Genomic DNA, 15,005 nt, shown 5'->3' with positions numbered 1-15,005 from the left:
GGTTCTCATCTATTTATTTTAATCTTATAATAGCCCACAGAAGGGAACTGGTCTGGACAAAGATAGGCATCAGGCCTACCCAGGGAAGGGCATCGGGGCTCTCCATTCAGGCCACAGCCTAGCTTCGCCATCTCAGACCTACCTGTGTCATCATCATCTACTTCCCCGTTGATCTCAGCTGCCCGGATGAGCCGGGCCTCCATCACCTCCATCTCCAGCCCCTCCATTTGCTTCTTCAGTGCATCATACTGGGTCTACAGGAAAGGGGTTGTGAGGTATGGTTCGGTGTTCCTCACTTGTCCCACCCAGTGACCCTCACCACTATCATGTCCTGCACCACCCTAACCACATGCTTAGCCAGGACAGACGGGGAAGCAGGGCTAGTGGGGAAGATGCCAAGTGGCTCCGGGGAAGCAAAGTACGGGAGCCACCTGCCTGCTGTCCTTACCCTGGCCCTGCCCTCACCTGCAATTCCTTCATCTCTTTCTCGGCTCGCAGCCTCTCTGCTGTCTCTGCGTCCAGCAGCTGGGAGGCAGACTCTCCTGTGTTACGTTCATCTGTCAGCTCCGATGTCAGCTCAGAGATCTGCAGGTGGGGGAGGGGGTCACCACCAGTTGAAGTGCCTCCCTCCCTCAGCCTCTGCAGGCTGGGGCACCCTGCCACAGTGGACTTGTCTGTCCGGGGCCAGGAGTCACTCACCCGGGTCTCCAGCCGGTCACTGTTGAGCCGCAGCTCATTCCGCTCCTTCTCCACCTTCTCAAGCTTGCTCCTCAGCTGCTGGATCTCTTCCTAGAAGGAGCAAGGAGGGCAAAGTGAGAAGGCGAGAGGCCCGCACCCTGATGAATCTCCAGCCAGCACATAAGGGGGAGGCAGAGCAACAGCCCCTTCCTGGGGTATCTGTCTCCAGAAGCTTTCCCATAAGCTAAGGATGTCTGAGATTTTATCCTAAGTGGCTGCTCAGGGCCTAGCAGCACAATAGGGCATGTGTTTTATGTGCAGAGAATCTCAGCTTTTTTCTTTTTGGTGCTTGAACTCAAGGCTGGCACTCTACCACTTGAACCACTCTGCCTCTTCCAGCTTTTGTTCTGGGTAATTGGAGATAGAGTCGCTGGACTTTCTTTCCTGGGCTGACTTTGAACCTTGATCCTCAGATCTCAGCCTCCTGCGAAGCTAGAGTTACAGATGTGAGCCAATGACCCCTTTGAACTACGCAGAAGAACTCCTGAAGGGCTGAGGCACAGCTCAAGTGGTAGAGCACCTGCCTAGCAAGCATGAGGCCCTGTGATCAAACAAACAAGCAAACAAACAAACAAAAAACCCTCAAGGAAACCTTGGAGTCCAGGGTAAGCCAGCAAGTGCTCAGCCACGTGGGTTCCCTCTCAGCAACCTGGCTGCCCCCAGAGGTTACGCACGTCTTTGTTGCGGATCTGTTCCTCTGACAGCTGTACTTCGATGAGGGGCCGCACGGTAGTGAAGAGCTTCCACCAGGGCCAGTCCTTCACCCCTTTGTTCTTCTTGATGTTCTTCTGTACACAGCGAATGGCCAGGTCCTGGATCTGCAGTTGGAGTGGAGATGGTCCATGACCAAGCTGGTGGTACCCCAGCCCAGCCCAGCCCTGGATCCTTGCCACTATCAGTACAATCGCTAGGTCTCTGACCTCTGACCCTGAGTCAGATCCTTCTCAAGTCCCACCTTGCTCCTGACTCCCTCCATCCCTCAGAGGGCGGGCAGTCCTGGGAGCACTGCGCTGGGCACTTACAGCTCCGCCGTCATTAGGAATAATTTCGTCTGCTTTATTTGCTGCCTGATTATTTTCAGCACCCCGGCCTAGCTGTGCTATAAAACCTAATCTTGCTGAAACACAAGAGGCGGCAGTGCTGGCTGTTTTATGGACTTGCTAATAAGAAAAGGAGTCGCTGACACAGCTCCTTAATCTTCATGGAGCAGCCCATGATGCAGAGCCCACCTTTTGCCTGGGCTCTGTTCTCTCCTCACCCCCCAGCCCTCCACACAGCCCCCCAACTAGGCCATGTGGCCCTGTTGGGCATACCAGGTACTCCCTATCCTGGTCCAAGCATGGTGTCCTTAGAAGGTTCCCACTTCCTCTCCCCAGCTGATGAGAACCCATGACCCCACAAACTCCTGCCTTTGTGTGTCTCCAATCCCCAGGTACCCAGCTGTGCCCATCTAAGCTGGGGTGTCCCTAGAGCAGCACCTTTCTCTTCTTGAAGTGCTGACGGGCTAGGTAGCCCCTGCAGGCCGCCTGGAACAGGGTTAAGTGCCTGCTGGTTTGTTCGTCCCGCTGCTCCTCCAGTCGTGCTAATGTGCCCGCCCGGAAGAACACCTGTGAGGAGAAGCAATCAGGGAAAAGCTAGCGATTGGGCAGGGGCAGGCCAGGGAGGGAAAGGAGCGATAGCAGTTGGCACAGGGAGGCTGCAAGTCAGGGAGTGTGGCCTGGGGTTTGAGAAGAGCTTGAAAATTCACTTGCCAAAGAAAGGAGGGGAGGAGCCCTGGGAGGGTGGAAGGGAAAGAGCCAGGATAGGATAGGATGTTTTAGATGGGGAGGAGCTAGGTTAGGAAATCTAACTTCAAAGAGAGATGAAAGGTAAGGAAGCCAAAGGGATGACACATGGGGCAGACAGGGAAATGAAGCAGTCACTGGTTCAATAGGGGGAAAGATACCCTTTAGCAACATCTGTGATGCCCCCCCCCCCCCCGTGCCACACCTCACCACAAGGTTCAAACACTGCTCCGGGCACCTGGGATCAGGGGAAGAGGATGGTGGGAGATGTCTGGGTGCTCCAGTGTGTGGAGAGAGAAGGGGTATGTGGGTGGTGGGATACTCAGGCCCTGCTCCTGGCCCTCTTGCTCAGTTTCATTCCAGCCATTTCCTCTTTCATGTCCATGCCCCACCCCCACCCCCACCCCAGGTTTCACCCTCTCATGAAAAAGCCAGTGAGGTGGGCGGGAGTTGGACCTGTCATACAGGTTTGGGGGCTGGAGGGCAGAGGAGGAACCAGCTGGGCACCCCATCCCCCAGCCCTTCCTCACAGTCTTTTGCTGCCTGGAGCTGGGACTTAAAAAAGTTCCCTAGTGAGAGGGGTGAGGAGGAGGAGGAGTCAGGTGGGGAAAAGAAGAGAAGTCTCTGGTGTCCCTGAGAGAGGACAAAGAGACACAGCTTCCTGCAGGCAAGGAGCTGGGAGAGCACTCAACCTATTGTTGAGAAGACTATTACCATCTCCCCTGGTTCTCAAGGCTGACCTGAACCTCAATTTCCCATAATGTATCAGTCTGAAATTTCACCCAGGGAGAGACGGTCAAGCCACCCCCACTCCCACTTCCCCGAGGGAGATGAATGTGCTTGGTTAGCACCCACAGCCAGCTAACCACAGTGGAAGGTTGGGCCAGCTCCCAGTAGAGAATGGTCCAGCAACATAAGACGAGGAAGAGGGAGCTCCTGCCTAGAGCAGCATGCCTCAAACCTCTTTGAAAGTGTAGTTTTGAGTAATAGGTGAAAGGTCAGGGCCATCTCTGCTCCTAAATACCTATACATAGAAACAGTAGTGTCAGGCTCCCTAAATCCTCTTTGAACCCTCAGAGTCCTGTGGGCTCAGAGGAAAACCCCTATTCTGAAGCACCTTGTATGGAAGCACCTTGCTCATCCACCAGTGCCTAATCCCCAGCTGGCAAGCCTGGAGCTTTCTCTCCCAAAGTGGACAAAAGCAGACACTGAACCTTGCGTCTATTCTTTCCAAGAGTACCGGTGAGACCTGGGGCTCACCTGCTCCGGCTATGTAACTGATTTCTATCTGGATGGTCTGAGACAGTGGCTGGAAAAAGCCCAGCCAGTACAGGCCTGCTCCTGCTCAGGACATGTCTGGGAACCAGCTTAGAGGGTTGCCACCTCCAGTACCAGCCAGCAGTGGCCAGGTTAAAGGAGCAGAAGCCCACGAAAGAGCTGGAATGGGACCTAAACTGAGGGATGCTAAATGGCAGGAATCTGATTGCCTTGGCAAGCCCAGTGGGCAGCCCTCAAGCCAGAGGTGGTGGGTGTTGATGAGAAAGGAAGGTAACATGAACCAGAGGTAGAAGTAGACAGAGCACAGATCAAAACCAGAAAATGATATCAAAAAGGATGGACCACAGTGAACACAGAAAACGAGAGGGAAAAACAGAATTGGAAAGCAAGGAACAGAGGGCAGCAGACACTTCAAGGGTCCACAGGTAAAGAGAAAGCTAAGGTCAGCACAGCTCAAGATGAGAAGACACAAAGACACAGGGATGAAGGGAAAAGAGATTCACAGAGAAGGAGGATCAGGAGAAACCAAGACCGTGACTCCAAAAGCATTTTGCAGGGCAGAGAACAAGTAATACACCCACCTATTTTGCAAGCACTCCTACCTCATACTTCCCCACAGACTTGGGAGGGGGGGAGCCCAGAGTCCCCTCCCTCTCTGCTGAGAGAAAGACAAGCCCTGAACCCTTTCCTCTGCCTCCTCTTCCTCCCTCCACTTTAACCTTGGAGCACATACGCAGACACGGCCTGTCCAAGCTTCTCCGTCTGGGGCCAGAGCATGCAAGATTCCCCGCCTGTGGAAGACTGCTCAGCTGATGCTTTGGCATAGAATGATGTGGCACACTGGCAGCCAGGGCTGGTAGTGCCTGCCTTTTACGTATCACGTTCCATTCAGATGAGGAGTTGAGCCTGTGGGCAGGTGGCGGCGGCACAGCCTCACCACGTTCTTGCTCCTTCTCCACCCTCACAGCTCCAGATGACTCTTCAACAGCTCTGCCTTCTGTGGCATTCTCCCAACTGTTTCTGGCTTCTCCAGCCCACCTCCTCAGATCCCAGCCCTTCTGTCCTTTCACTCTCCCCGCAGGACCTGAGTCAAGTTCAGAGCCACCTTCCAATCCATTCCCCTCTGACATAACAGGTGTTCATGGCCCTGGAGCACACCGGTTGTCCAGCAGATAAGAGAGTCACGTTTGCTGTACCTGAAACATCTATCTCCCTCCCACCTGGTCCTGAAGGCGGCCACTTTGAAGGAGGGCCCTAGGTAGCTGGAAGGGGGCTGAGAAACAAGCCTCAGAAATGGGGGACAGGAAGTACAGGAGGGGAGGACCAGCCATCTGACCAGAGCCACCAGGGAGCCAGGGGCAACTGTGGCCCCACGGTGAGCAACTCACCCAGCTCAGCCCCACAGTGAGCAACTCACCCGGCTCAGCCCCATGCAGCAGCTGCTCTTCTCCAGGTCCAAGGACTCCAGCAGCTCTTCCACGGCCTGAGGAGAGAAGGCACAGTCAGGGAGCTCACCCAGCTCCTCCCCACCTCCAGTGACTCGTCCTTGTCCCCTACCCATCCCAGGCAGCCTACTATTTGTTCCATGGGTCCTTATTATTACTATTTTTATATTATTTTTAAGTAGATGCTATAACCCCTTCTTGTGTCTTCTTTTCTTTGTGACTCCAGGAATCAAGAGATATAACTCTATGAGGGGGCTGGGGATATGGCCTAGTGGCAAGAGCGCTTGCCTCGTATACATGAAGCCCTGGGTTCGATTCCCCAGCACCACATATACAGAAAATGGCCAGAAGTGGTGCTGTGACTCAAGTGGCAGAGTGCTAGCCTTGAGTGGGAAGAAGCCAGGGACAGTGCTCAGGCCCTGAGTCCAAGGCCCAGGAATGGCAAAAATAAATAAATAAATAAATAAATAAATAAATAAATAAATAAATAAAATCTATGAGGAACAAACTGTCTTGCTGAGGAGAATGAGTGAATTTGTAAAGGTCTCAGGGTGGGAGCATCTAAGTCAAACAGAGTATGTACAAGGAAGTGGGACTGTGGCTCAAGCAGTAGAGCACCAGCCTTGAGTGATAAAGCTAAGGGACAGCACCCAGGCCCTCAGTTCAAGCTCCAGTACCAGTAAAACTAAAACAAAAACAAAAACCAGGGCATGGGTGGCATCCTGAGCTGCTTGAGCTCAGAATTTAGAAGCAAGAACCACCTAGACAAAAGAGGAGAGATGATATTTCAGGCAGTGTGATCAATAGGAACAAAAGCCCCAAAGCCCAGGAGAACAGAGTACATGGAGGGAACTCTAAGTGCTCCATAATGATTGGAGTAAAGTGGGCAAGGGAGGTGCAACAGGGAGGGACAGAAGCAAATGCGTGTGGAACCCTGCAGGGTTCTCTCCGGGAAGAGCCCAACCACACTTGAAAGTGTAGAGGTCACTCCTCAAAGCAAGGAAAACAAGATAAAGAGCAGATTTGGGAGAATGGCTTTGGTTTGACCATGCTGGGTTGGGTGCACAAGTCGGGTGGACCAGTCCAGAAGGCAGCTAGATATAAGTGTGTTCCTGGAGCTCAGGAGAAGCCTGGGCTCAGGTATTGATCTGCGAGGCATCAATATAAATGTGGTAATTGAAGTGATGGGTGGGAGTAAGATCCAAGAAGAGGGAGTAGAATAGAAAGCAGAGCCAAGGGAAAAGTGTTGAAGACAGAGACCTTCACTGAGAGGTTGAAGGGAAGCAAAGGTGTTCAGAGAGAGAGTAGAGACAAGAGGAATCAGGAGTGACTGAAAAGAGTAATAGCAGGGATGGTTTCAGAAATAAAGAAACCACCAGCTAAGTCACATGTTGCCTAGAGTTCAAGGAACAGCACAGACAAGTGCCCACTGGCTCTGGCACCATAGAGGGAATGGGGAGCCCAGTCCCAGGGTGGCAGAGTGAGAAGGAGGCAGCTGAGACTGAAGCATGAGCAGTAGGTGAAGTGATGCTCACGAAGGAAGCATCCATGATGGTCCAGGGCAGGACAGTGGCATCAGAGGCTACATAGAAGTCCCTTTCCCGACTGCAAATCTGTGAAACATTTCTCCATGGAAAGAAGGGAACGGAACCAGGAAAAGCTAAATAACAAGACCATGAGTTCCCATGGCTGGAACAGTCTCTGGGGAACCAGCGGGTATGGGTCCCAGGGCACAGAGGAAGGAATGGCAGGAGAGAAGGAACACCACACCTCCTGAGGCACAAGAAGGTGGATCCTTGATTTTATTAGAGTTTAGAGGGAAAAGTCATTTGCTGCAAAGATAACTTGGGAGGGTTCTGTGGGGGAGATTTGTGGAGAAGGAACTTGGGTTCAGGAGCTGATAAGGACAGGACATGCTCACTTGCTGGGTCATCTCAGGGGCTAATCTAAGGCTAAGGACCTTGAACCTGTAGGAATTCAAGTCCACGGAGTTGTATAATTTGTCTCCCATAGTCCTTGGGAGTCCAAAATAAAGAGCATAGCCACTTAACTCCTTCAGAGAAGTGGTTTGGCAAGGCAGGTGCTATGGGAGGCTAGGGAAAGGTGAGGGTGAAGGAGACCGGGTGACTGGTGGGTTGAACAACAGTGTCAAGGCTGAGCGGGAAAGGAAGTGAAGTCAGAAAGGCACTGAATAAAGCGAGGTCAGGAAAAGAGAGGTCTTCATGATGGCCCCAGAGAGTAAGTATCCTGAGAGGATACAAGATGGATGCTATGGTCAGAGAAAGCCATGTGAGAATTTAGAGGTTCTGGAGGCAGAACATTTCCAGGGATGACAAGGGTGGCACTCGCACAGCCATGAGTGGGAGGCTGGCATGAAGGTCAAGGGGCAACAAGAGAGGATGAGGTAGGGTCTGAGGTGGGTCATTTTTACGCACAACCAGCTCTCCCAGGGCATGGCAGGGATGAGAATGAAGAGCTCTTTCAGGACTCCATAAAGGGTGGCTCTGTGATTTAAGCAATGGGAGGAGACATGTGGGGAAAGACTGAGCAACAGTGTGGGGTTCCCTGCCCCCACTCTAGCGTTGTTTCCACTTAGGTCAGAGACAACTGAAGAGTCTAACGGGTAGCGGGGCGGGGACCTTAGGCCAGCAACAGGGAAGGAAGGTTTCTTTGTCCACGATACCCTTTGGTTGTTGGAGGAACTGCACCTAGGGGTCAAGTTAGCAGCCTAGAACAACACAGACACTGATTCGCTAGTGAATTCACCATCTTAGACTGGTGAGAGGCCCAGCAACCTCACAATCCCCATGCCTGGCACCAAGGAGGGGTTATCATTCTACCTTCCTCCTAGAGATGCTGGCCTCACACCTGGGCAGCTTCCTCCTACAGGAGCCACATCCTGTCACAGAGGCCAAAGCTAAGGGGCCCAGAAGCCATCCATGAGGCCTCCAAAACTACTGGCTCTCATCAACCACCTGGGAGGCCCTGGCTGTGTAACTCTTAGATAGTGTCTAGCTCACTCAGAGCCGATAACCTCAGCTCCAGCTTGCAAAGACAGCACGTCTCCTCTCCAGTTCCTATAGTCCATGCCCTGGGCTGCCTTCACCCTGCTGTCACCAGGTGATATCGCTGTCCTAGCCCTGCTTGGCTGGCAGCAGGGCCCTCAGCCAGGGCCAGCCTACTATCTTCTCTAGCCAAGTAAGAGCTTGGCTTTTTTACTCAAGGCTGGTGTTCTCTCACTTGAGCCCTACCCCTACTTCCAGCTTTTTGCTGGTTAATTGGAGATAATAGTCTCACAGACTTTCCTGCCTAGGCTGGCTTCAAACTATGATCCTCAGATCTCAGCTTCCTGAGTAGTGAGGATTACAGATGTGAGCCACCAGTACCTGGCGCCAGACTGCCTCTAGGGAGAAAGAGCAGATGGGTTTAAGGAAGGCAGTGTCTCATGGGGTTTTCAGTAAGGGTGAATGGGTTGCAGGGAGCCTAGGGGTCCAGACCTACCCGTTTTTCATCCACCACGATGTAGTTGCGTCCATGTTTCTTGGTCAGGTGTGGGGCCAGGACATCAAAGCGGCGACGGAACTCAGAAAACACCATGTGGTCAGGGTAACCTGGAGAGAGAGTAACCCAGAGCTGGGTCCATCAATGCTCCACCTGCTCCCAGAAGGCCTCAAAAGCCAGTAGTGCCCAGTTGGGGAGTTCCAGATGTCAGGAACTACAGGGGGAGGTAGCTTGTGGATGGGGTGGGGCCAGAAAGGACAGAGGAAGGTAAAGATGTCCTCAGGACCATCAGCTGTTCCACAGCAGGGCAGAAAGGTTAAGAGGGGGGCAGGCTCCTTTAAAAAAGGTAAGTATGCACCCACTCAATGGGGTGCACAAATAAAGGGGTGTGTGGCTGACCACCAGGAAAGAAGGTTAGAGGGTCAGGGGGACCACTGGGATGCTTTCTAGCATTCAAGTCTATGATGCTGTGCTAATGCAGAGATCAAAGTCTGGGAGATCTAATAAGAAACACATTGGGACTTCAATCATAGCTGATAAAGAGGGTATGGGCTAGCCTGGGAGTCCAGGCCCTGCCTCTTATAATCACGTGGCCTTAGCCAATCATCCTGAACCTCAAGGTTTCTGTTTTGTTGTTGTTTTTTTTTAATGTGGTATTGGGATTAGAACTCAGGGCTAGTCAAGTTTTCTACCACTGGAGCCACTTTTCCTTTTAGTTTGTTTTTAGATAAGGTTTTGTGCTTTTGTCTAAACTGGCCTCAAACTGTGATCTTCTTACCTCTGCATCCCAAGTAGCTGGGATTACAAGCATGAACTACCCTAGTTAGCCCTTAGCTTCACTTTCTTCACCTTAATTAACTAATTGTTGGTGCTGGGGATCAAAGAGAAGGCCTCCTAGATGCTAAACAGACACGATCCACTGAGTCACAAGCCCATCCCTATTTTCACCTTTAAACAGGGGCCCAGGCATTTATTCCACATGGTAGTCATGGAGACTAAATGAGAAGATATACAGAAAATGCAGCTTGATTTGTCTGGTGGGCAGTCCATGAAATCCTTTCCTGTCCACTGTCCCTTGAAGCAGAATTTCAGAAAGGGTAGCCTGCCCCAGTCTGATCTTGAGTCATACACCAAATGACCAAAAACAATAAGCCCTTGGTAGATTCTCTTTCCTTAAAGAATTTCTGAGTTTGAGGTGAAGGGACAGGGGAAATGGTTTCTTGCGTGGAGCAAGGTTGGGAGGTGACCCCAAGTCACTCTAGCCTTACCAGAGTCCCTGCTGGAGGGTCAAGAGAGTCAACGAATTTGAAACCAGAAAGAAGTTTAGACCAGATCCATCTCGTCTGTCATCCAAGGAAACAGGCCTTGAGAGGGGATGGACAGGCTTGCCCGAGGTCACACGGGCTACAGCTGAGCCAGAGCTGGACTTCACACCTGGGCTGCTGACAGCCAGCCCAGGGATCGCACTGCCATACAGGCTAGCCAGCTCTGGGAACCCCTCCAACTGGGAGATGAGGCTGATGCATGTGCCTGATAATTGAAACAGGAGGCGGGGGCCGCTGAGGGGCCAAGACAAAGTGAGCTATTGATTGTATCTGAATTGCAATTAAATTGATGGGCCGGGATAGCAGGTCTGGACGCCTGGCATCTTAATTAATCATCAGCGCTATCGATGGTGGCTGGGGGTGGGGGAGACTGGGCCTGCTGCTGCTGGCCTCATCGATCTGCTTGTTTGAGTAAAGCACATTGATTTTGGTTCAGAGCGGTAACAATCTGGTTTTGAAATAATAAACACCAACTCCATATCAAGACGTGGGGACAGATCGATGATTTATTTAGAGCAGGGCAGGGAGCCTGTTTCCTGGCTTTGCCTGCTAAGGAAAAGTGACGTTGCCCCTAGGGATATCTCAAGGGGACCTGGGTGTGGGTGGGGGGACCCCTCGCCCCCCCCCCCACCCCGCCGCTTGCTTTTCAAGCTAAGAAAAAAAAAAAGCTGGGGGCTGGGAATGTGGCTTGGTGGTAGAGTGCTTGCCTAACACGCATGAAGCCCTGGGTTTGATGCCACAGTACCACATAAACAGAAAAAGCCAGAAGTGGTGCAGTGGCTCAAGTGGTAGAGTGCTAGCCTTGAGCAAAAGAAGCTCAGGGACCGTGCCCAGGCCCTGAGTTCAAGCCCCAGGACTGGCAAAAATAAATAAATAAATAAATAAGCAAGCAGAAACCTGGAAACTCCTAACTTCTTGGGCAAATAAAACCCTTCTAGAGCCTGCTTGCCTGCCTGAGTGGAAACCAGTTCTGCTACTTATGAGCTGTGTAACTCTGGGCAAGCAACACAGCCTCTCTGTGCCTCAGTCTCCTTACCTGGAGATATAGCTTCTACCTCATGAAGCGGGTGGAAGAGTTGAGAACAGTACCCAATGAGCTGTCGAGGCTCTGAGGATGGTAAGTGCCACCACTGTAATCTCTGGTCACTTCTTCTAGCTGGGTCCATAAAAATGTCTGTCTGACCTTTCCCAGGAATCTTAGTTACTTCAGAGAGATTTAGCACCTGGTGTCCCCCTGGGCAGATGGAACTGAAAGGGCACTGAGTCTGCTGCCAATGGCAGTAGATCTGTCCACAGGAGAGATGAGCGTGTGTGTGTGTGTGTGTGTGTGTGTGTGTGTGTGTGTGTGTGTGTGTGAACAAATGATGGCATGTAGGGTGGGGAAGAGAGGAAAGGGAGATAAAGAGAACTTGAATGAGGAAGAAGAGACAAGTCACCAACCGGGCACATGTGGCTCATACCTGTAATCCTAGCTACTCAGCTGGCTAAGAGATCTGAAGAGCACAGTTCCCAAGAGCCAATCCCAACACAGGAAGGAAACAGCACCTGCCAGCCCTCTGGGTTCCATATGGGAGGCTGGGTGGGGCCAGCTTTGGGAAAGAGTGCCAGGGGTAAAGGTAGCTCACCTTGGCGGTACATGCGCATTGCATCAAGCACTCGGGAGCCCCGGAGCTGGGCACGGAGCAGGGGCACATCCAGCTGCAGGAGCCCAGCTTCGCAGGGGTCTCCTGAAGGTAGGTCCAGCTCACTGCTGCTGCTGACGCGGCGTGAGGAGGCAGATCGAGGTTCCCCGGCCCAGCCCTCAGCCACCGGCAGGAAGCAGTGGACGAAGTGCATCTTGGACCTCTTGATGGTGTCAATGAGGGCGTCCTGCCAAAGGGGAAGGGAGCACCCCCTCAGTGGGCTCTGATGGCCTGAGGCCAGGGCAGTGGGGACTGGAGACAGCAGGGCTACTCTTCATGGGATAGCAGGTGGCCCACCACAGGCCTGAACATGCTGAGCCTGGTCAACTCTGCCCTCCCCAGGCCTGGTGGGGCGCTCCCGGGCAACTGCATCACAACAGTCAAGGCAGGTGGTCAGCGCTGGGTTGTGTCCCAAGTATCAGGACCTGGAGCCCAGCTGGACACTCACCACCTGTAGCTTAATCTGGATGCACAGGGACTTCTTCTTGACAGCTGCCATGCCTGTGGTGAAGGTCTTCCTCATGCTGGTGGCCCGGCGCAGGGCCAGCTGTGAGCCACCCTCCAGGCCTGCGACAGAGCCCGAGAGCACAGTGGCACTGCCTGCCCGGCCCAGAAACAGGTTGCTGATTATCTTTCTGTCAGAGCAAGGAGGACAGGAGAGAGGAGTCACATTGGTGGGATGGTAAAGGGCACTCTTCCAGTTTCTGGGCAATAAGCCACTGGTTGTAGCCGGGGACCTGGGTCACCTGGGCTAAGGCATCATGTCCCACACACGGCAGAGAACCTAGCGTGAATTCTCAAGCTGCAGAAAGAGGTGGGCAGAGGCCAAGGAACAGGTACGGATGGGTGGATGGCAATCCACTCCTCTCCCGTGGGGTTTTGGTAAAGGGCGGAATGCTTTCCCACATGCATGTGCTAACATACTATACAACTTGCTTGTTTCATTTATTGCTCATTATCTCTCTACCTCACTAGAACACAAACTTCATGGGGCAGAGATTCGTCTTCACTTCCATTTTCTAAGTACGTATCAGCCTCTGTCCAGAATAAGTGCCCAATAATCATGGAGGGAATGAGTGACAGGGCTGATGTGACTACAGGTGTGTGTGAGAGCTTGAACTCAGGGCCTGGTGCTCTTACTTGGCATTTCCAGTCAGGGCTGGTACTCTACCACTTGAGCCACAGCTCTACTTCCAGCGTTTTGCTGGTTAACTACAAACAGAAATCTCAGAGACTTTTCTGCCCCAGCTGGCTCAGATCTCACCCTCCTGAGTTGCTAGGGTTATAGGCATGAGCTATGGGTGCAGGGCTTGACTGTGGGGTTTCTAAGGCTCCTTCTGCCTTCTCCAAAGCATGAGGTTGCTATTCGAGTTGCAAATTAGTTGCTTCCAACCATGTCCGTCTCCCACCTACATTCCCAGAAGCCATTCTAGCGTCCTCAAGGCTGGCCTTGACCATTACCTCTCAGAGACTGGAGGTTATCTGCCTTGCTGGTAAGAACCTCTGGGACATGTTCAGGGGAAGGGAGGGCAGAGAATAATCGTGGAGACAAGACCTGAGAGTGATGTCCTTACTTTTGGGAATCCTGCAGGAGCCGCGAGGCATTCTGAGTGGCTGGGTTCTGCTTGGTGTAGCACAGCCAGCCAGCCATGTTATACTCCACCCAGTTGGTGCCATGGCTGTGGCCCAGGAGAAAATGGTGTGGCTTGCTGCTGCGCAGAAGGGGGCTTTGGCCTGGAAGGGGGATGGGTGGTAAAGTTTCAGATGGTCAGGGCACAAAGATTAGAGATTCAATGAGCCTCCCCCATAGAGTACCTCTTGGGCCCACACAGACAGGTCTTCTGGTGAGAAGCTACCTTTTTTGTCACCTTCCTGAGGCCCGTAATAAGAGAAAAGGCGCTCCAGGAGAGTGTCCTCAGTGGCCCCTGGCACCAGGGCCTCCTCTTCCAGCAGCCACAGCAGGCCCCTTGCCTCATCTGCATGGGCCAGCGAGCGGACCTGTGGAGAAGGTTAGGAATCCTGCCTTGCCACGTGGAGCTGTGGGAAAGGGGCCTCTAGGCCCCCACTATCCACCATCAACACACATGTGCACCCACCAGAGAGCCTCGCTACTGCTCACTGCTGACACCTTGTGGAGCAGGTGAGCAATGAGCCGGGGAGAGAGAGGCCTACAGAGAATTCAGAGTCCACCGCAAATCATTTCTGGGACTGAAGTCCAAGGACAGCAAAGGCTGAGCAAATCCAGAGACTCTACCCCCACCCGCACTTCCTCAGAGGAACCAGTAACTTGGAGGAGCCACATACTACCTTCGCTGCCTGAGATGAACAAGGATAAAGGCTGCAAGGTCCTGAGCACTACGTGTGGCTGGCCCACAGACAGTGTGGCCAGAGGGATAAGATGGTCCTTGATAGGAGAACACTGAGAGAGCGCCCAGATTCCCACAGGTGGGGACCCTGCAGGGCACAAACTCAAGGGCCAGAACTGTGAAACACATGAGCTCAAGGAGGTAGCAGCCAACAGCAGAGGCTGGGGCAAGCCAGAGGGAACAAGTATCAATGAGCTGTAGCCAACTACTGTCCTAGGAGAACACAAACCTAGTGTTGGTAGAGCCTCTGGTTTCTCAAGAGAGGTGGAATTCCGTTTCCTTATACCCCATAAAGACCAAGACATGACCACATCTGGCCTGAAAGTGCCTTCCCTATTCAATCCCCATGTCTTCTTTGGGCAAGAAGAAAATGCCCAACCCCCTATATGGCTTGGCTTTCAGGTACTGGAGGACAAGGAGATTAGAAAAGTACTATTTCCCTGCCACCTGCATCTCTTCTCCTCAGCTGCCCATGGTGTCGGCATGGGTCCCAGAAGGAAGCAAAGGGCTCTAAGGATGGAGGGAGGGTGCTTATCTATAGTACACTAGCAGCTGGAGGTGAATGGCAGAAAGGACAATGAAGCCACTGCATGAGTGGTGCCCGATGCCAAGGCCCATCAAAGAGTGGACGCCAAAGGGAAAGGAGGGCCATGCCCTAGCCCAACACACGTCGGACCTTCTACTGCTCATGAGACACATGGTGAACGCCTCCCATCTCCTGGGAATGGCAAGGGCTCTTGTGGGAGGCTGTCATGGAAGCCTAGGTTTCAGGAAAAGGAAAACCCCATGTCCTGGGGAAAGGCAGAACTTGAGAACTTTATACTTTTATCACCAGAGAGACACCCACTCTCCCCAGTCCCCACTACTCGTGCTGGCTCAGCAGAGC

The 15,005-nt window shown here is 52.7% G+C and overlaps 1 protein-coding gene across 7 annotated transcripts in view; it reads right to left on the bottom strand.

Moving 5' to 3' along the window:
• The window catches only part of Myo18a (myosin XVIIIA), a 106,524-nt gene that overhangs the window by 22,738 nt on the left and 68,781 nt on the right, over positions 1-15,005 (bottom strand). For all 7 annotated transcript variants that reach the window (XM_048366288.1, XM_048366289.1, XM_048366295.1 and 4 more), the window contains 11 exons: positions 13,610-13,751; positions 13,328-13,487; positions 12,202-12,388; positions 11,697-11,940; positions 8,747-8,856; positions 5,218-5,283; positions 2,217-2,345; positions 1,413-1,556; positions 700-789; positions 466-585; positions 143-254 (listed from right to left, as the gene is read on the bottom strand). In XM_048366288.1, the coding sequence (XP_048222245.1) occupies positions 143-254; positions 466-585; positions 700-789; positions 1,413-1,556; positions 2,217-2,345; positions 5,218-5,283; positions 8,747-8,856; positions 11,697-11,940; positions 12,202-12,388; positions 13,328-13,487; positions 13,610-13,751 (1,504 nt within the window). The remainder of the gene's footprint in view (positions 1-142; positions 255-465; positions 586-699; positions 790-1,412; positions 1,557-2,216; positions 2,346-5,217; positions 5,284-8,746; positions 8,857-11,696; positions 11,941-12,201; positions 12,389-13,327; positions 13,488-13,609; positions 13,752-15,005) is intronic.

The sequence above is a fragment of the Perognathus longimembris genome, chromosome 17, assembly GCF_023159225.1.
Source record: "Perognathus longimembris pacificus isolate PPM17 chromosome 17, ASM2315922v1, whole genome shotgun sequence".
In the NCBI taxonomy this organism is placed as follows: Eukaryota; Metazoa; Chordata; class Mammalia; order Rodentia; family Heteromyidae; genus Perognathus; species Perognathus longimembris.
The sequence above is the reverse complement of the archived record's forward strand: the minus strand, read 5'-3'. Positions and strand labels throughout refer to the sequence as shown.